Source organism: Octopus bimaculoides, chromosome 19 (genome assembly GCF_046866305.1).
Source record: "Octopus bimaculoides isolate indiv1 chromosome 19, ASM4686630v1, whole genome shotgun sequence".
Taxonomy (NCBI): domain Eukaryota; kingdom Metazoa; phylum Mollusca; class Cephalopoda; order Octopoda; family Octopodidae; genus Octopus; species Octopus bimaculoides.
This window is the reverse complement of record NC_142946.1, coordinates 50,735,855-50,757,059: the sequence shown is the minus strand read 5'-3', so window position 1 is coordinate 50,757,059 and position 21,205 is coordinate 50,735,855. Positions and strand designations below refer to the sequence as shown.

Genomic DNA, 21,205 nt, shown 5'->3' with positions numbered 1-21,205 from the left:
CACAAGACTTAACTTTGAGATTGTATGTAAAATTTATATATACAGAGTGCCGAGTCAGCTCAGTTGCAGTTTTTTCCAGTTGATTTTATATTTCATCACTAAACAACAGCATGGTTTAAAATAAATAAAATAATGTTGCATTCTCCCAAAATGAGTTTCTCAGATAATATCTTGGTGTCAACAGTTGTCTAAAAACCCATCAACCACATTCCCTTGTCTAATGATGAATGTTTTGAAGGTGGGCAAAGGGGGGAAAGAAAGGAAAAATACCACATAATGACCATTACCCTCTACTTATCTCAAAGAGCACAACTTTTTTATCTCAAAGTGTTAGTAATATCTTATTAGTAATAAGAAACAACTACAAGATTAACTTCAGCAATAAATAAATAAAAAAAACTACAGAGATCTTTGTTAAAGACTGAAATTGGTTAAACCAATAGACATTGTTTTTGTTATAAATGATTAAGAAAGAAGCTGGAGTAATCAAAACTGAATTTGTCTGCAGTAGCACGAGGGGGGAAGAACAGACAGATTTGAGTTTTAAAAGAAAAAAAAAAAGTAAACATTGGTTAAATTCAAGAAAGAGAGAAAGTCTAAGATATATAGACAGAGAAATAGAGCAGGAGGGGCGTGTGTGGAAAGATGAGGGATGGGTGTTCCCTTTTCATTTCAGTAGAGATTTCCTAAACATCCAGGTAGCAAGTGTTCACATGTTTAAGAGTATATGTAATGTGCGCACATATATATATATATGTGTGTGTATATATGTATATACATAAACACATACACGTATGTATGCACATATCTTCTATGTGTGTGTGTGTGTGTGTGTATATATATATATATATATATATATATATATATATACACGTCAGTGTGTACATATCTTCTATATATGTATGTGCATATATACACATATGCATACACAAACACACACTTTGCAACATTTGAAGGGAAGGGATGACCTTCATTAAGATTTCGTGCGGTTTGGGCAGAATTCTAGCATGTCGAAAATAATCTTCTTTCTTCTGATGCCAACTGTATATTTCCTTCCCACCCATAATATTCATCAACAGAGAACAATTAACAAAAATAGAAACAGTTCTAAGTCAAAAGCAGAAGACTTCGATTCTTTTTTGTTTTCAAATTAAAAATTTTATTCTACATATAAATAATAAAAAAAATTGCACGTGAAAATTTATTCTTCTTTCCAGCTCAAAATTTTTTTTTTTTAAATATATTTGTATGTATGTATAATTTAAAAAAAATATCAAAGCACAATATAGCAGAATATACATTTGACAAATTTCAGTGTTTTTTTTTTCTTTTTTACAAGAAATCGAATCTGGAAAGTCCAGAAGCAATCGACAGAGACAGTGAGAGAGAGTGAAAAGACAAAGAGAGAAAGAGAGCGAGAAAAGAGAAAGATTAAGAATGAGAATGAGACAAAGTAAGAGAGAAAGACAAAGACAGGGACAGAAGGAAGAGCAAAGAATATTTACATACAAAAATTTCATGAATCTAATATCCAAAAGTCACAACACAAAATATGTATATGTATCAAAAAACAAAAACCTGAGTTTCCATATAAATCTGACTCACTGTATGTTGGGCCCTATAGCTAAATTTTAATTAAACTCTGGCTAAAATATCACTAAATTTCACAGAAAACATCAGTCTCAGACATGGTGAGGAATGGGGAGAAAAAAATTTTAAGATGGTTATAAAGTCCCAAAAATTCTACAAATTTCCAAATGAAAGCAAATATATTTTTAAAATTCAATAAGCACTTCAGCAAATATTGGAGATTAAAAAAAAATTTTTTTTTTACTGTTGTGAAATTTGTCTTCCTTGGGGGAATAATGTGCAAGGACAATTTGGTAAATGTATTAAAAGCAATTTAAGAGGAAAAAAAAATTTATTTTTATTTTTTTAAATGATTTCTGCAGCAACCATTTATGTAGCCTTCAGAGGAATATTTAAAATTTACATGATCATTCAAAGATGAAGTACAAGTGAACAACTGAAAGTGTGTTTTGATAATGAAGTCTCGGGGGAAAAAAAAATTCTTCTGATCTAACAAAATCTGTTTATTTGATTAGAATCTTCTGAAGTGGTTTGGTTTGTCAACAAGAACAAGTGGATAGATTTCCATGATGTATATGTATGTATATATATATATATATATATAATAAAAAAAAAACCCAATATTTGCTAAAATTCTTTGAATAAATATTGGCATTTTGTTTGGAAGTAAAATATCAAAAACTTTTAGGACTTTATGACAAATATCTCTATATTATATTTATATAATGATTTGATAAAGTTTTTTAAAAAAAAGTCCTAGCTTGCAGCAGTTAATGATGTTTCATAATCAGGACAACAATTATGAGAATGCTTTCAACAACTTTAGTTACCATGGCGGCAAAGAAGTTGTGTGCGTATGTGTGTTTAAGTGCAAATGAGTTCACGATTCCTTCCTTAATATTCGTTTTTGAAATCCAAAAATAATACTGCTGCAAATTTCAAACCCAAAACACAGCAAAATATAAACTTTTTAATTTTTTTTTTTTTTTTTTAGGGCGGTGGACTGGAATCAGATGGTCCAAATAACGTAGCAATACTTAATATAAGGGGAAAAAAAAAACAAAAAAAAACACCAATCATTCACAAGTTGAGTTGGTTGTGGTTCAGCTGGCAACAGTAACTTGAAATATATTCCAGAATCAGCATTTAAGCTGTTGTGCAGAGTTGCATTGGTGCATGAAAACGGTTGTCGAACTGGCAAACAAATGCTTGAATGGTTACAGTTGATCGGATTTTTAAACTGGTCTCAAATACCAAGCTGGAAAATTGATTTTTGGTATCTGGGCGGGTGGGTGGATGGATGGGTCGTGGGTATGTTGTTTTGATTAAACATTTAAAGCTCTTCATATATCTTTAAATGAAACAAAGAAATAAATAAGTAAAAAAAAACTACAAGATAGAACCTGTATTAAATTGGGGACTAACCTGCTTTTGAGAAAGATCAGGGGAGAGCCACCCTATTGTAAGGGTGTTCTCTGACACCAGAGAGTGTTCTCCTGATTTTAGGAATAGGACCTACAATAATTCAAAATGCTTAAAATGTTAAAATACAGTTTTGAAGAAAAGGAAAAAAAAGCAGTAAATTAAAAAAAAACAACAAAAAAAAACTCATTTTAGAACAAATAAGTAGAGCAGATAATACAGAAAATTATTCAAATTAAAAATCCATGTAATAACAATTTGGAAATGTACTCAAAAAACCTAACAGAATCCGAGCAGACTGGTGATGGTCTGCATCAGTAAGACTTGTATCACTTGGGAAAAAGCAACTACTGTAGGGATGGAGTGGAGTCTGGGTCCACCAGTCCAGACCATGCTTCTTCAGAGTAAAACTGAAAGGAGAGAAACAGCAAAGGATGCAAAGACCTGGCTGGCTATCTTATTTTCCTCCAGTCAATTTTATCTTTGAGAAGGGATTTGATTGAAACATTACCATGTGCCACGCCACACAGCAATTTCACAGAATGCTGTTGCTTTTTCCCAAATAATATTCGTATGTACTATGTAACTCGCATGGGCTCTGAAATCCTATGGTAAAGAAAGAAAAAAAAAATTCTGTGTATAATACACACTTTTTGTCTTATATTCATGATATATGTATATAGAAAGTTTGGTATAATTGCTGTTTAAAACAATAGTAATGTTCACATATTTAAAATGAACTACAAATTCAAAGAGGGATCTTTATTGATGTAGGCTGTAGAAATTAACTTTTGAATTGTGAAAATCTGATCAGTGTGAAAGGACATAAAATCATTTCCATTTAAATAGTTTCTTTGTTGAATACTTTCTTTTAATAGAAAGATGTTTATTCAGCCATGCGGGTCAGAAATTTTTTCCCAACCATTGTGGTCTTGGGTTCAATCCCTTTGTGTGGCACCTTGGGCAAATGTCTTCTACTATAGTCACAGGCTAACCACAGCTTTTTAAGTGGATTTGGTAGATGGAAACTAAAAGAAGCCCACCATGTGTGTAGCCTTAAGAGATTGTGTGATGACTAAGCTGAGCATCACCATCATAAATGCAATTTTTGATTTAAAAAAAAAAAAAAGGTGCTTAGCAACGAGCAAGTATAATCTTGCTTGAAGACAAAGGAGGGTTGGTAACAAAGTGCACCTGGCTATAGAAAATCTGACTTGGCAAATTCTGTGTGAGCCATGCAAAACTGGAACAGAGGACATCAAATTTTATATATATAGGTGTGGCTGTGTGGTAAGAAGCTTGCTTCCCAACCACATGGTTCTGGGTTCAGTCCCACTGAGTGGTACCTTTGGCATGTGTCTTTCACTATAGCATTGGGCTGACCAAAGCCTTGCGAGTGGATTTAGCAGAGAGAAACTGAAAGAAGCCCATCATATTTGTGTGTGTGTCTGTCTGCCATTGCTTGACAACCAATGCTGGTGTGATTATGTCCCCATAACTTAGCAGTTCAGCAAAATAAACTGATAGAATAAGTACAAAGGTTGATTTCTTCAACTAAAACCTTTCAAGGCCATGCTCCAGCATGTCTGCAGTCGAATGACAAACAAGTAAAAAAAAATAATACACACACACACACACTGGCAGTTTGTAATTACAATATTCCAAAAAAAGAAAGTATGTTCCTGCTTATGTTCACATTCTTATAATAATAGTATTTATGTATTACTATCAATTCTTCAGATTATGCAGTTTAAGTGGTATTTAAATGTGACTTTTGTACTGAAGGCCTGGGATGTGTACCTGTTAGTTGTCCCAAATGTTAATAACATCAGCTCTATCACAGAAGAGGGAATGCAACATTACTGTTATTTATTTATTTATTGACTCTTCATTGCACATCATGGTTGTCATGAATATGGCAACACACCTGATGGAGGAATGGAAGGTATTAACAAATCTCGCATACGATATGTACAGCTGATATTTATAAATTTTAAAAAACCAAAAGTGTGTATTATACATGAATAAATGATAGATAAGAGGGGAGGGAGGGAGGTCAGGAATTCCCTTTATTTTTTTTTTTAATGGTGTTTGAAGGTCAAAAGTCAGACCAAAAAGAATGCAGTCAATAGATAAAATCAGCACAAATGATCATTTCTAAAATTTTATAAAAAAGGGTTTGCCATGAAGATATTTTAAAATAGGATGAAAAAAAAAAAATTTAATAAGGTCCAGTGCTTAAATTTGATTGATGTTGTGACAAGTGTATAGGAGAGGATTTCCCAACTATAGGGGTAAGGCAAAGAGTTTTATTGCAGATGACTTCGTAGTGGCCCTTATCAGTGGTTAAGCAAAAAGGTGAAATAAGGTTAAACGATTCTTTAAAAAAAAATTCAAGAAAAAAAAGAGAAAAAAAAAAAAAAGCCCAGCTAAACTCCAGTAGTGAAGATGCACCTGAAGGAAAAATAAATCATTTAATAAGCTTCTAACATGATTTCATGCATGCTTACCACTTAGGAGTTAACTTTCAGAGGAAAATCCATTCACGCAGGTGTGTTCTGTCTGTTTAGACAAGGTAAGTAACACCTGCTCTATTTGAGGAATTTTTAGTGTTTCTTTCTAATGTAGGCGAGAAGGCCTGAAATTTGGGGAAGGGGACAAGTCGATCACATTGACTCCAGTGCTCAGCTGGGACTTATTTTATCAAGCCTGAAAGGATGAAAGGCAAAGTTGACCTTGGCAGCATTTGAACACAATGTGAAGATGCCAGAAAACATGTCACTAAGCATTTTGTCAAGTATAGTAATAATTCTGCCAGCTTGCCCACTCATTCACAGTAATATAGAAGCCTTTGTTGAAAGTTTAAAAACCATTTTCTTTTTCTTTTACTTCTCTTCAAAAGTACTTTTTTGTAATTTTTTTTTTTATTGAATTTCGAACTCTCAACTTTGAGCTTGTGGAAAAACTGCAAGAATAATAAATAACCAAACTTTGTAACAAAACAACAATCAAAACAGTTCTAGTCTTAGCAATGCAACTCTTACCACCTAACCAACAGTAACACAGTTTAGCAGGCACCATATTCCATATTTAGGGAACTGCTGGCCTCAAAGGACAAAAGATAAAAGAAAAAAAAGGGAGTCAACAAACAAAATTATCAGTATTTAGGAATGCCTGATAAATACCTAAATTTAGAAATTAAAAAAAAAAAAAAAGCTTTAGCATATATGTAAACTAAAACACAAAGGAGCACTTAATACAAATCTCCTACTGCAAAATGGAGGGAAAGTAAAAACAAGTCTAAATTAACAATATAGTAAACCTACCTACCCCCAGATCATTCATTTATAGAATAAAGACCACCATCTCATAAATACACAAAGAAATTGCCTAGATTTTAATATTTTCCTTGGAGAACTTTGATACTCATGGCCTGTTTGGTGACAAAGAATTTGAAATATAACCATATATTATATATAATTATATTTCAAATTATATGTATATAAATGACATTACTTTCAGAAGATGCGTATCTGCTGCGTAGACTATATATATATATATATATATGTCTGCAAAAGCATGCAAGAGAAGAAGCAGACCGAAGAGCTATAATAACCAATTGCAAGAAGAAAGTGACTTAGCTAGCAGCTAAGGAACAAAGACAAAGTGAAGTCAATGAAGGGGATGTTTATAAAGATAAATTTAGAAAAGGAATAAAAACAAAGAAAACAAGAAGTCCTACCAACGTACCATTAAATATTTTTAGAAACAAAAATAAAAACAAACCAATCTGAATATCAGCTTCCAAAATTCTATAACAGATTGAAACAATTTATATACAATTTAAATTACTAATACAATTTTGAAAGACTTGTTAAATATTTTTTCTTCTTACAATAATTAATTTTTCTCTTCATCAGGAAAGAAAAGGAAATTTAAGCCAAGTCTATTTTTCATGTAACCATCAATTTAATTTAATATTTATCAGAGTACGACAGCATCAGTTTTATGTGACGTGATATTTCTCCATTGGCTATGGCTGACAAGAGATATTAGAACGGAGCAAGTTGGATGTTCTTGAAGAATATTGCCATATTAACAACCATTAGGTAAATCTAATGAAGGAAAAAAAAAAAAAAAAAAAAAAAAAGCTGCCATACAGGGGCTGAATGAAGATATTTATTTTTCCTCTTTTTTTTTTAATTATGATAATAGTGAAGCAGGGAGAAGTGATACACATTTTTGCTTGGAAAGAAACCAAATTGAGAGGGAAAAAAAAGTCAGAACAAGATGAACTAATGACACTTAGAAAATAAAATAAAAGAAAAACAAAAAATTAAAATTAAAAATATATTATATATATATGGGATTATCACAGTCTTGAACAGATGATATTGGTTCAACAACCAAGATAGAAAATATGAATGGAGGGAATAAATTGCACAAAATTTTAATTCCTGTAAGAGATGACCCTATTCATTTAGGAGGAGGGGGAGCCAGAAATAGAGCACAACCAAGAGTGAAACAACGACAACATTATGCCTCAGCTAAACAAGTGTATATAAACCATGGAATGTTTTCTCCCCCACCTCATTTCATCAGCAAACAATATTCTTATGAATTTTTCAATTTTACATAGATAGCATCAAGACTTCATCTACTGCTTTAAATTCTCAGACAGGGTGTAAAGAGTGAGATAAGGAGGGCAAGGGAGAAGCAGACCCTGTACCCCATCCCAAAAAGGTGGGAAAAAAAAAAAAAAAAAAAAAAAGTGTATGTGCGTGTATTTTATTTGTGGATTAAAGGAACTGATGGTTCCCTGTGGAAGAGGTCTCCACGACTGTTTAAGCTCACCATGTCAAGACCTTGGTGACATGTGTACCAAGATCACAATGTGGTGTGCTTGTGAACAATTGTGAAGATCTCTTCCACATGGAACCATTGGTAACCTTGTTAATCCACAAATGAAGAATATTTACCTGCTAATGCAGTGTTGTGTATGTATGTGTGTGTGTATATATATATATATATATATATATATATATATATATATATACACACACACACACACATTTTTCACACACATATATAAATTAAATAAAGCAATAGCAAATAGTCACAAACTAGGGGGAGTCCCCCAAAGATTTAAAATAAAAATAAAGAACCAATAAATATACAATCTGCAACTATCTGACAAAAGGCATACCAGTTTGAGTTTGATCTATGGTTGGATATTCCAAAATTGCAGTGTGTGCTGCCAGTGCATATGGGTATTCATAAGGGTTGTACATCAGGTTAGGATCTGGCGGAGAAACGAGGGGTGGCGGTGCACCATTTAGTATGCCTGTGCTTGTAGCAACTGAAGGTAGGCGAGGTGTTAGGATGATTTGACCACCGCTGGGGTTAGCGGCACGAAGCTGTGGAATGGTCAATGGAGGAGCACACATTCGAGGAGCTTCTGAAAGAAAAGTATTTAAGTTATATTCCAAGTTTCTTAGGAAATTCAATGAAAAGAAAAAGTTATCAGAAAGAACAAAAAAAAAAAAAATGAAAACAATGCAACATATGAAATGAAAAAAATACAAATTTAAGACTAATTAAATTCTTTAATAATTATAGTTTTAAATGGACAATTACAATTGATATTACAAATTAAGACAAAGTTTATCAATTAAGAGTTATTTATGACAAAAATATTCAGATTTTAGATTTTTTTTTTTATTAAAATACTAACATTTTTTTTATAAAAAATTTTTTTTTTTTTTTTTTAAAAGCTACAAATTTAAAACATTAAAATGCAGAATAAAGAAAATTAGACCAACAGCCATTGCTGGGAGAAAGGAGCACTGGATGAATTTAAAAAAATTTTTTAATGGAAAAACTAGGTGTTAATAAAAATCCCTAGTTTGGAGCATTCAAGGGCCATGATTTAGTAAAATGTTAACACACACACGCACACACACACACACACACACACACAGAAAATACATTTGTATAAGTAAGTTATGTTTTAGCTTTCAAATAGTTTAAGTTGAATCTATATGAGTAAACCATTTTTTTTGTTTTTCCAATCTGTATGTGTAAAAACTATCTTTTTAATAAGTATCAGTCGACTTCTTCAATTTGGTTTTAGGTCTGCATCAAAGGTAAGGATCTCGAAGCACCAAATATATTACAGTACCAAGAAAAGGTCAGAAATTTTAGATTTTTGTGGGGTGGGGTTAAATAACAAACAAATGATGTATCAATTGTGTTTATTTCTGTGTCCTTGAAAATCAAATAACCAACAACTGCTTCAGACATACAAGATGAAAATTCTTTTATATTAAATTTAAAAGCGGAGATATAGCAAATACAAATACTGTACATATATACAACTAAACCATTACCTTAGCACCCAATTATACAAATTCCTCATTACTGTCTATAGGGAGGACAAAATAACTAGATCCCTAAGGTCAGAGGAAAGGAAAAGATTGTTTTAAAGAATGGCCTTGAGGGTCATGCTAATATTAAAGACGAGAGAAAAGAAAAGGGTTCTTACCCGAAAATTTGGAAGCTATCACCTGATCAAAGGAGGAGAGCTGGTTGCCAACAACCAGGGGGCAGCCCGCACTCGTCGGGATATTCAAACCGCTGAGGCCACTTCCATCGGCAGACATATCTGATTGTTGATAGAGTGGATTCAAAGTCATAAAACTACTTTCAGATCATGTCTTTCTGGATTATCCCACCCCCCGCAAAAGAAGTCATAACAACAGACATATACTACTTAAAGAGCCTAAAAGAAAAAAAAAAAAAAATCTAGCTAGCCCATGTTGCACTTCCCTCCCTGCTAAAGTCATTTTGTCTTTCCTTCCTAGTGGGTGGGAGGTACCAACTTGAAACAGAATTCATAAATTCAAAATAATGGTAAATAAAAAAATAAAAAAGTATGTTTGGTAAATGCCACAAAGAGCAATGTCTACAGGCATCTTTTGATAATAAATGACCCCTACACCCAAAAACTAAAAACGCAACCAAAAATTAAAGCCCTTTTTTTTCTTTTCAATAATTTGGTTTAAAATAAACTGAGTCACGCAGCTCCTTTATCCCAGCTATAAATCAAATAAATAAATAAAATAAAAGCACAGTTAAAACAACTTAGAAACTACATGCTAAAACTGAAGTGCAAAAAAAAAAAAAAAAACTACCCAATAATTTAAATGTAAGGCTTAAAAAAAAAAAAACAAACAAAATAAAATCCCACTAACTCCCATCCTATTTTTTCAAAGACAAACAAAACAAAGAAAGCATGCTAATTCATAAAATAGAGCAATTTAAATATAACATTCCCGTCCATTGACCTTAGTCTTAACGTCCATTGACCTTAGTCTTAACTATCATCAGTCAGTAACTGAATGAGAGATACAATAGCTGGCACCTTTGTGGGTGGAATAATTTCCTCTTCAGGAAAAGTTTCCATCTGTGAAGACCCTTACTATATGTAACACAGTCGCTATGTCTTCATCTTAAAATGTAAGATCTTTGTGTAAAAACCTCAACTGCAGTCACTTCTAGTCTTCGTTTATAGGGTCAAAACAAAATAAACTTTCCGCACTGTCCATTTGGGCTTGAGGTTGCTTTAAACCAGTGGTTCTCAACCATTTTTATCTTTTTTTTGCCTATGGACCCATTTTTTAAAAATTAAATATTAGTAAATGTATAAAAAATTGTTAAAATATTTGTGCAATAAATTGGTTATGCTTCTACAAAACACAAAATATTTTAACAGCAAAATCTTAAATGGACCCAGGTTGAAACCCACTGCTTTTAAACTTTTCAGTCAACGTCTAACGACATTAGGAGCTAGCAAAAGTTTTCATTTAACATGTAGCACATTATATTATAACTTGCATAAAAATACATCATATATCTCAGCTGTCAAAACTAAATATATGCTGTTCTTGATATTAATGTCATTGATTATTAAAATTACTGAATGTTACAATTAATCTTCAGAAAAACAATAGAAAATTATAATCAATTTTTTTTTTTTTTTGTTCCTTTTAAATCATTTCATTTCAAATGGAAGTAATTTCAGCTGCTTGCTGTTTTAAAGTTTCATTTGGAAAACTTTCTTGAAGAAACAAAACCATTTCATGGAATGAAAAGTCTATAGTCAACAGCTTAATAGAGTAGAGAGACCTTGGAATTCACCAAAACAGGAAATTGTGAAAGGAGAAAGAAGGAGGAGAAGAATAGTAGAGACTAAGAGAAGTTCATGTAAATGTTAAAAATCCTAAAAAGGAAATGCTTAGGGGAAAACAACATAGGAATAAGTAGGGAATAAGTGTGACAAGAGATTGGAAAGCAAGTTTATTAGAAATAAAATTTAGCCAGTCCTGCTGCCTATTTGCAAGGCCATTATATGGCAAGAGACATACAACAGAAGAAACAGGAGAGAATGTCAAAGAATGAAGTGATCTAGAATCTGTTTATTATTTTCCATATAGCACACGCGCAAGTGCGCGCACACACACACACACACACTGAACAATTAATCGGCCCCTCCACAAACAAAATATTTCTATAAGGAAGCATATTTGTAGATTCAACATATAAACAATGGAGAGGAAAAGCCAAAAAATTACTAATGAATTTCAAGAATTCAATATTGCTCTCAAATTTTGGCACAAAACCAGCAGTTTCAGGGCAGGGGGTAAGTTTATTACATTGACCCCAGTACTCAACTGGTACTTATTTTATCAACCCTGAAAAAATGAAAGGCAAAGTTAACCTAGGCAAAATTTGAACTCAGAACATGAAGAAGGGCAAAATGTTGCTAAGCATTTCACCTGGCACAGTAACAATTCTGCCAGCTCACCACCTTAAGAATTAAATATTAATCATTAAACTTGTTAAGCACCAATTTATTTGTGCTTAGACCTAGCAGCAAGTAACTGCCATTATATATAATCATTTTAATGTCCACTTTTCCATGCTTGCATGAGTCAGACAAAATTCATTGAGGCAGATTTTCTCAGCCGGTTGTCCTTGCTCGTTTCCAAGCAATGTAATATTTTCCAATGACCTGATACATGTCCATGTCAGATTAGAAACTAAGGACACTGCTTACATGACAGTGACATTCATAACCATTGCTTGTTGCCAAGAACTCCACTCACACAAGTCTTCTCTTAGTTTCCATTTATCAAAATCTACAAAGATCTAATCATCCTAGGGCAATAATAGAAGGCACTTGCCCAAGTACTGCACAATGGTTCTGAACCCAAGCCATGTCATTAAGAAGCAAACTGCTTGACTACACAATCATACCTGTACCTATCTACATCAGCATCTTACTGGCAGATGCTCTCATTGGGTTAATCCTAAAATCCTCTTCACAGCAACACATGAAATCAAGTGATCCAACAACTGAACTATTCAACTCAGCTGTACAAATCAAATGGATTTCAATACTGATGTAATGCATTTATTTTTACATTTCCACTACTCACTCTTTTACTCGTTTCAGTCATTTGACTGCGGCCATGCTGGAGCACCACCTTTAGTCGAGCAAATTGACCCCAGGACTTATTCTTTGGAAGCCTGGTACTTATTCTATCGGTCTCTTTTGCCGAACTGCTAGGTTACGGGGATGTAAAACACACCAGCATCGATTGTCAAGCGAAGTTGGGGGGACAAACACACACACACACATATACAACGGGCTTCTTTCAGTTTCTGTCTACCAAATCTACTCACAAGGCTTTGGTTGGCCCGAGGCTAGAGCAGAAGACACTTGCCCAAGGTGCCATGCAGTGGGACTGAACCCAAAACCATGTGGTTGGTAAGCAAGCTACTTACCACACAGCCACTCCTGCGCCTTGTTTATGAGGAAAACAACAAAGTTCATCTATTACAAAATGGCAATTTTGCGATTACTCTAACCATCAGTTTTCATTCATCTAAATTTAAAATAATTCACTCTTAGCTTTACTAATGAAAACTTCCAAGTTTTTTTGCTTATGTCTTAAAAATAACTTTATAAAAATGTTTTATACAGTAATTTTTTAAAATTCCGTCACTATTTATGGCAGATTCCTTGACCATTACTGTCAGTACATATTTATAACAAAAACTATCCAAGGCAAATTTTTGCAATATTAAGCTTAAAGAGACCCTAATTAAATGTTTCATTATAAAATGACGAAGAAAACCAGACAATTTTATTTTATGAGAAAAATCTAACATCAAATTAGAACCCTTAGGGGAGGGGTGAAAAAAAAAAAAAAAAGACCCTTATAAGAACTATCATTTTAACCTGGAATTGGTTTCAAAACAATTTAAAACCCTCAATACTACACCTGAAGTGATTGATTACTGAATGTTACCCGATTAATTAGGTTTAATTAAAGGAAAAAAAAAAGGAAAGAACAATCATGTTTTTAGCATGCAAGCAAACCTGTGGTTGGATTAGAAACACAGTATTTAAAAAAAAAACAAAAAAAAAACCTGCAACTAAATGCACAAGACAGATTTTAATAGTCTATCAGAACTATAAAGCCAGCCAGAGAAGGCTATTGGTTGTTGGATAAGGCAACTCCAAAACATAACACATGCGATAACAGGGCTCCCATGCAGATTAAATTATCACAGATTTAGGTTTAAGCTTATATATACTAAGCAATTTCAACTGCCCACCATTCCCCAAATTCAAAAAGATCAAATTGTTCTAAGCAATTCATAGAAGATTGTCATCGCATCTGTTCCACTGAGAACATCTACAGGTAAATTCAGGTAAAAAAAAAGTCAAATCAAAAACAAAACAAATCAAATTCAAAGAGCAAAAAATCAACCTAGAAATGGAAATAGAGCAGTGGGGGGAGGCCAGGAATAATGACAATGTTTCGAGGCAATAAGACTGGCAAGGAGGAGCCCAAGGAGAGTGAAAAAAAACAGAGTGGGAGAGGGGGGAGTTGAAGAAGGGGTAGGAAGAGAGAGAGAGGAAAAAAAAAAGTTGCAGGCTAAGATAAGAGGGCAGGTGCAGCTAGAGTGAATCCTAAGCTGTCAGAAAAACCATGACACACAGCTAAAACTGCACGGCACTTCCCAAACTTACGGGTGGAGGAAGGTTGTGCTGCAGAGGCGGATGGTTTAGAAGTGTCACGATATGTGCCGTTAATGATAGCTAGCTCCATGAGTTGTCGTTTCTTTAAGTCATCCTCTCCTTCGGGCTGAAAAAGGATCACAAGGAACATAGTTGTAAACAACATGACTTAATAGAGTATGTACACAGCATGCACTATTTAGCAAACTTACGATGGATGGATGAACCAGTTTTGAAATCCCGGTAAGTTCCATTTAAGATGGCAAGCTCCATTAATTGCATTTTCTTGAGTTCATCCTCCCCCTCAGGCTGAAAGAAAACAAATGGGGTGCAGGGGTGATTAGAAGCGAAGAACAATTAGTAAGTGGAGTGGGGATGGGTGGGAAGTAGGGCAGCATTGCAAGAAACTAAGAATACAAAGACTACAGCTGAGGCTGGACGGAAGCAGATGACATCAGCCTCTCACTAACTTCTCTAGCAACAGCAACATTCCACACTACATCTAAAGTTAAGACTATCATCAGTATTGGTGGAGGTGGTAAGAAATTAAACATGGGAGAAATATACAGGAGCAACATTGTGATTCTTTGTGGGGGGAAAGGCACAGTTTTGTTAGAAACTGGACACAGCTAGTCAAAGTTTTAGTATTAAGCTATATTAAATATTCTGTAAATAAATATATTAAAACTGACGAACAGTGAAATGTAAAGGTAGGGGGGGGGGGGGAGAAAAATCAAAAATATTTTCTACCCAAGGAGAGTTTTCTCCATTAGAACAAAACCCCCAGCTCAAATTGTAAAGCCCCACTCACTTTTATGAAGTGTTTTAACCCTTTAATATTCAGATTGTCAAATATGCTTGTTTATATTGTTTTGAATTAATCATGCATTATCTTGTAGCTTAGATATTTCAATGATGTGATGGTTTAGTTTTAGAACGACATTGTAGGGTTGAGGTGAGAGGCTGGATCTGGCCAGTTTCAACATGAAACAGGTTAAATATTTTGGCATATGGTTGGTTTGAGTGCTAAAGGGTTAAAACCACCCTCTATATTTAACAAAGGTTTACTCAGAGCTGAAAGTCAGAAGTTCTCACTAAGGAAATTTGTCATAGGTTTCCCAGCAAGTCTTATGCAAATGGCATTTTTTTTGTTCAATGTGAGTCCCCTCCTCTTCACTTGTGGATTCTTTAGAATTTAATGACTTAGAAAAGCTGCAGTAAAATGAAATAAAATGCCAACAGTCAACACCAAGCATCAGTAATTCTCATCCAATTACTAGTGCCATGCTGTGAGCATATGCAGATTACTCCAAATGGACCCAGGTAGGCAAGATAGTTACCATGGCAGCCACAGACACCTGAGTGTGGACAGGATTTTGAAATTTCTGGAAGAAATATCTGAAATAACTCATTTTGGGAAACCAAAAGTTATTACTATCTTTTGAAATATTTTTCGGATTGGTATGGGCTAGAAGACAACAGTTGCTGGAGAGGGAAAGAGAGAGAGAGAGAGAGAAAGAGACTGTGCGTGCATGTGTGTGCATGCACGTGCATGTGTATATGCACACAGGTGTGCAGAATGGACAGCTGGTAGAGTGTCTTGAGATGTAAGTAGCGGGGGAAAGGAAATTTTGAAAAGTATGTCAATAATGATGAAGTCTGAACCAGAGTCCTAATTGAAGAGGGTGTTTGAAAGTTAACACCCACTGCAGCAGGACAATATATTCTGATCCATCGCAAGTGTTAAACTGTGCCGACAGCATAAAAATTGTGCTTGCAGTTTTTAGTCTTCAAAGTACAAGACTTCACATACCCTCCAAGAAAATGCCAATGAGGCTGGGCGTTAGTCATCAGACCAAGGTGCACCCAAGTTACTCAGAGTACTTGGTGCAGGTCCTTAAGCAAGCTGTAAAAGGGGTCTAATAATCATCAAACCAGTCCTGGTGCTTTGTGCAATGAGGGTTTTATTGTGCCATGTGTTCTGTTGCCATTAGCACCCTTCCTAGTCCCAGGACAAATGGTCTCACATCTCAGCTGCTACGAAGTCCATAAGGAAATGGACATCATCATTGGATTTTGATCATTTTCCAAAAGAATGACTACATCTATAAGAAGTGCAAGCTGTTATACTGTAAGCACAGTGTCCTAAACCTCATTGTCCTGTTTTTGTTAAACCTTTTCCTAACAGGTTTTCCCTTAAATCCACTGGCACAATGAAACTACTAGACTTTAGCCAACAACTGTGCACCTGTGTGTCCCCTGTGCATTTTCTTTGTGTCAATCTGTTTTTCCTTGTACTTTATGTCTCTCTTTCTCTCTCATGCACACACATGAACTATCACAATTCAGCTTACTTTTTTTTTGTTTTACATTTTACTAATTAACGTAATGTGGGCAACCAGACATACTTCCACTATCAAACTATTAATAGCATTTCTCATTGGTGGTACACTAACAGAAATATTTTTATTTTCATCTATATTTTGGGGACGATATTCACATAAGAATCCTCCAGAATATATATGAGAAAATTACTTCTAACTGCTTTAGAAATGCAGTAACAAAATCACATCAACTGCAGTTCATACTGGAATTTTAGTGGCACCACAATTTGATCACTGAGAGAGCATACCTATCAGGTAAAGTCACCCTGACAAAAACTCCCAATCTCTTTCTCTCTCTCTATGTGTGTGCATGTATATATATATATAATAATTTAACATGCCTTTTTTCCCATGCTGGCATGAGTTGGACAGTTTGACAAGAACAGACAAGCCAGAGGGCACAAGTAGGTTCTATGACTGTTTTTGGCATGGTATCTAAAGCTGGATGCCCTTCCTAACGCCAACCATTTAAGAGTATAATAGTATCTGAAATCAGTAACTAGTAATACATGAGCTTATCCACATACATACAGAAGGAAGGAAGAGAAAGAAATCACTGCTTTTTAGAAGGAAAAAAAAAGCATCGGGGATATGAATAGCAGAACCACAGCAAGTTTGTGATACTATTGATGGGAATGGGTGGGGAATTATCATGCAGTTTTCTCTTAAAAATTTACAAGTGTGAGGGGAGAAGGGGAAGTGTTTAAGTGTGAAAGGAGGTAAAAAAAAAAAACAAGATAAACATGCAATAGAGAAACTAATATGAAAGTAATATATATTCAGATATGAATTTATTTACAATTTTTTTTTTTTTTGTATTTTAATAAAGCATGCAGCTTGTTGCCAGGAATTTTTTTTTTTAAATTTTAATAGAAACTTTATATATATATTTCTTTTTGCAATTTCTTTTACTGAATGAACAAGTTGCTTGTTATACTAACATCTACATAAGACACACACACACACGTTTGAGTTTAAATGACAACATGAAAGCGAGTGTAGAGGAGGGGGAAGGGGGAGACAAGAAAGGTGTTTTGCAAATATCACATTTCAGGAAAAAAAAAGAAAAAAAACAACTGAAGCAAATGGAAAAAATAGGAAAATAAAAATTACAAAAAAATTACAATAAGTACCAAAGTGCAAATATTTATAAAAATTTTTTTTTTCTTTTTTTGTTAAAAGCAACTGGCAACCTGTGAAATTGGAATTGAAGAGCCACAGAAGACAACAGCTAAGAAACATTATCACCAAATATATAATATATATATATAGCAAATAGAATGTGAAGGAAAAAAAATAAATAAATAAAGTGGAAATAATATAAAAATATAAACAAAGAAAGCTTTACACCTATGTTTGGGAGATAATCATGCAAGAACCTTCCAGAATATATATATATATAATACACACATCTAGAATATATATATATATATATATTTCTATATATATATATATATATATATGTATGTAGATATACATATGTACATATGTATATGCACATACATGTGTGAGTATATATATGTGTATGACACACAATGTAGATTTACTTACATGTTTGGAATCAAGTTGACTGTCCTTCCTCGAAGCATGTAATAAAAATTGTTGCAGGATTCTTAAACAATAGTTTTAGAAATCTAATACAAGCAAATAAACGACTAATCTCTATTATTTTGCTTTGTAGGAAAAAGAAATTTCTTTTTTTTTTTTTTGCATTTAACCCATTTCCTTAAAATCTCCAAAGATGTGGCTCCAATCACCACAACATTCAACAGAACAGAAAAATAAAATAATGAAAATAAAAATGTGGAAAACACCATTATTACACATACCAAATATTACTACTTTGCTATATTTTTCGACTGGTTTCGGTCATTGGACTGCAGCTATGCTGAGGACATTGCTTTCATCATGTATTTAGTCATTTATATATCGATCATTCCCAGCACTTCTAGTACCTATCTTATTGATTACCAGACTAACAGACAGGATATTAAGAAACAATTACACACATTATGAACTACTGTACCATTTCTATGTGCCAAATCCCAGTCATGGAGTACAGGTTAGCTTGAAATTATAGAAGACACTTACGCAAAATGTCACACATTAGGACTGAACTGTGTAGTTGTAAAGTGAACCTGTTAATCACACAACCATACTGTGTACGGCTAAGAATTTCCACAAGTGAAACCCATTCACAGACAGAACAGATTGCTGGATGAAGGGTTTTCTATGGGATGACCTGTAGGTCAAGTCAGTACATAACTGCATTTTGGCTATTGAAGACTTACTTTGAAACATAGCTCGACTTACATTAGCAGGAGAGGAATTTTTTTTTAAGGGTCTTTCGTGCCTCATGTGATAAGTTAGGTCTGTCTTGAGTCCTTGGATTCATAAGGTCAGGGCTTAATCAGGTTTCCATGGAGTATACGTGACAGATTATAACATTCCTCCACCACTGAATGGGATGCCAGTCTATCACAGGGTTAACTGCCCAACTAATGCTGGAACTTATTCACAACTAACTGGACTGGAGCAACATGAAGTGAAGCGGTTTTTTTTTTCTTGCTCAAGAACACAATGTAGTGCCCAATACAGAAATTCAAACTGATCTTAAGACTGGAGCACAAATGTAAAATACAATTACACCACACGCCTGCACTCTCATGATAAGTACTAAGACCATAGATTACCTCAGAGATTCAAGATTTCAATGCTGTGATTATTTTCAGAATGACATTGTATGGTAGGTGTGAGAGTCCAGATCTGACTGGTTTAAACTTAAAACAGACAGAATATTTGGGCTGGATATAGCCGATTTAAATGCTAAAGGGTTAATAAAGAAAAGAAAATTTTCCTCAACTTTTCCTCAAATATCTCTGCAGCCACATTAAGACATTTTCAGTCAAAAGTACAAAAAGCAAAACGGTACAAAATGTTTTTGGCTGAATGAGAATTTTCACAGAAACAAATTCATAGAGCAAATACACACAAGCCTAAAGCTAAGTGAGGCTGGCACTAATATTAGGCAAGGCGGAACACAAAACTCAAGTTTCAAGATGAGATAGACATTATATGCTGTATTTCATTTATATACTAAAATATAATGAATATACTGGGAATAATTACTGAGAGAAAGAACAATACTTAGTCCTTGGACTGTGGCCATGCTGGGGTAGTCCTTTCTCAGCTATAGTCTATTACATCAACACCAATTATTGGAAGGATGAGAGGTTAAGTTGACCTGATAGATTTTGAACACAGAACATGTAGGACATAACCATATACAACAAGGCAGTTTTGTCCGTGCTCTGCCGACTGCTATTGTCCTCTGATGTGAACATGTTGAAAATGAAATACTCAAAAATTTCGAGCAGTATTATAAAGCAAGAATGCTTAGAAAATAAGAGAAATGCCAATAATTTATTGAAGTAAACAAGACAAGAGGAAAATGAGGGGAACAACTTTTGTACTGATGAAAAACAAGGAGTAATTATAATGGTACAAATGTGAAATTAGCTAAATAAACTAATGTTGGTGGTGGGACACGAGAGAGAGAGGGAGAGAAAGAAAGGAGAAAAAATCCTTCTCATAAAATTTTCAGGAGCATATAAAATTTCTTTTTTATTTATCTTCCTGGTCACAGGACACTAAAATATACTTTAAAAAAAATCCTATAGAAAATAAGAAACCTGAGAGACTAAATATTTAAGATAAGTAAAGGAAGCTAAGGTCATGCATTTCCATATTAGAGAGATCTTAGAATTGACAAGCAAATAGTGTTACAAAGAAAAGATATGCATGAAATTATTATCTCTGCTGCACCCCACCCATCAGATTCAGGGTGAAAAAAAAAAATTTTAATTAGTTTTTTTTTTTTTTTTTCCACTTTAATCAAGCAACAAGGAAAAAAAATAAGAGAAAAAGACTAGTTTGCTTTATTAGCTTAGTTAGAACCCTTTCCATGCTGTGATGAAAATTTAGTCACCAGAAAGAAACACTAGTCTTGTAATACAGATTTGCCATTGGCTTAGTAAATTCATTATTATGATTATTTTTATTAATAAATTACATTATTATAATATCAGCAGTCAAAAAAAAAAAAAAAAAAAAAAAAATCAAAACTAAGCAGAATTAAGCAATTTTTAGAACCTACTGTTTTAGAAAAAAAAACTAACAATACTGCCCCTCCTCTTTCCCCGTCTGCCAACCCTGCCTTCAGATTCTTGCATTTACCAATACTTGTCTACTCAAACCAGCTTAAAAAAGACAATTATTACTGTGTTACTTACTGCTGGCACCAATAGTCGTTTCACTTCTTCGACAGCCTTCTGTAACTTGATTTCTGCTCTGTTACGTGTGTCTTCTACAGTGATGAGTACATGCAACTCTTCGTTCAAGTGTTCCCAGTTTGGCTTTCCCCGATTCAACTCCTCCTGCATAGTAGGAAAATCCAAAAGCCATTGAGCGAACAGTCAAGAAGCCCAGCAAAAGTCAAAAGGTATTGGCACACTTGGTGCCGTTTCAATATTTAAGTACAAGTCGGGGAGGGAGGGAGTTCCTCAACATTTGGCAGCTTAGTACCACCCCCACTTTTACAGAATGGCAATTTGCAAACATCTCTTCCCTTGTGTTTTGTAAAGACAAAAGAAAAAGTTTTTTTTTTTTTAATCGAACAGAAGCTAGTGCACAAAATTTATCTCATCCGACCTGTCTC

At 33.9% G+C, this 21,205-nt stretch overlaps 1 protein-coding gene across 19 annotated transcripts in view; it reads right to left on the bottom strand.

Moving 5' to 3' along the window:
* Window positions 1–21,205, bottom strand: part of LOC106884116 (KH domain-containing RNA-binding protein qki.L) — an 87,444-nt gene that overhangs the window by 11,739 nt on the left and 54,500 nt on the right. Inside the window, exons 4-9 of one of the 19 annotated variants that reach the window (XM_089337664.1) lie at window positions 20,781–20,924; window positions 18,040–18,075; window positions 14,117–14,231; window positions 9,557–9,676; window positions 8,219–8,470; window positions 3,016–3,105 (exon numbers count right to left, since the gene is read on the bottom strand). In XM_089337664.1, coding sequence (XP_089193790.1) covers window positions 3,032–3,105; window positions 8,219–8,470; window positions 9,557–9,676; window positions 14,117–14,231; window positions 18,040–18,075; window positions 20,781–20,924 — 741 coding nt within the window. In that variant the 3' untranslated portion in view covers window positions 3,016–3,031. Of the gene's footprint in view, window positions 1–3,015; window positions 3,106–8,218; window positions 8,471–9,556; window positions 9,677–14,116; window positions 14,232–14,316; window positions 14,414–18,039; window positions 18,076–20,780; window positions 20,925–21,205 lie in introns of all 19 variants that reach the window. The other 18 variants (XM_089337665.1, XM_014935523.3, XM_014935605.3 and 15 more) reach the window with 18 other exon arrangements.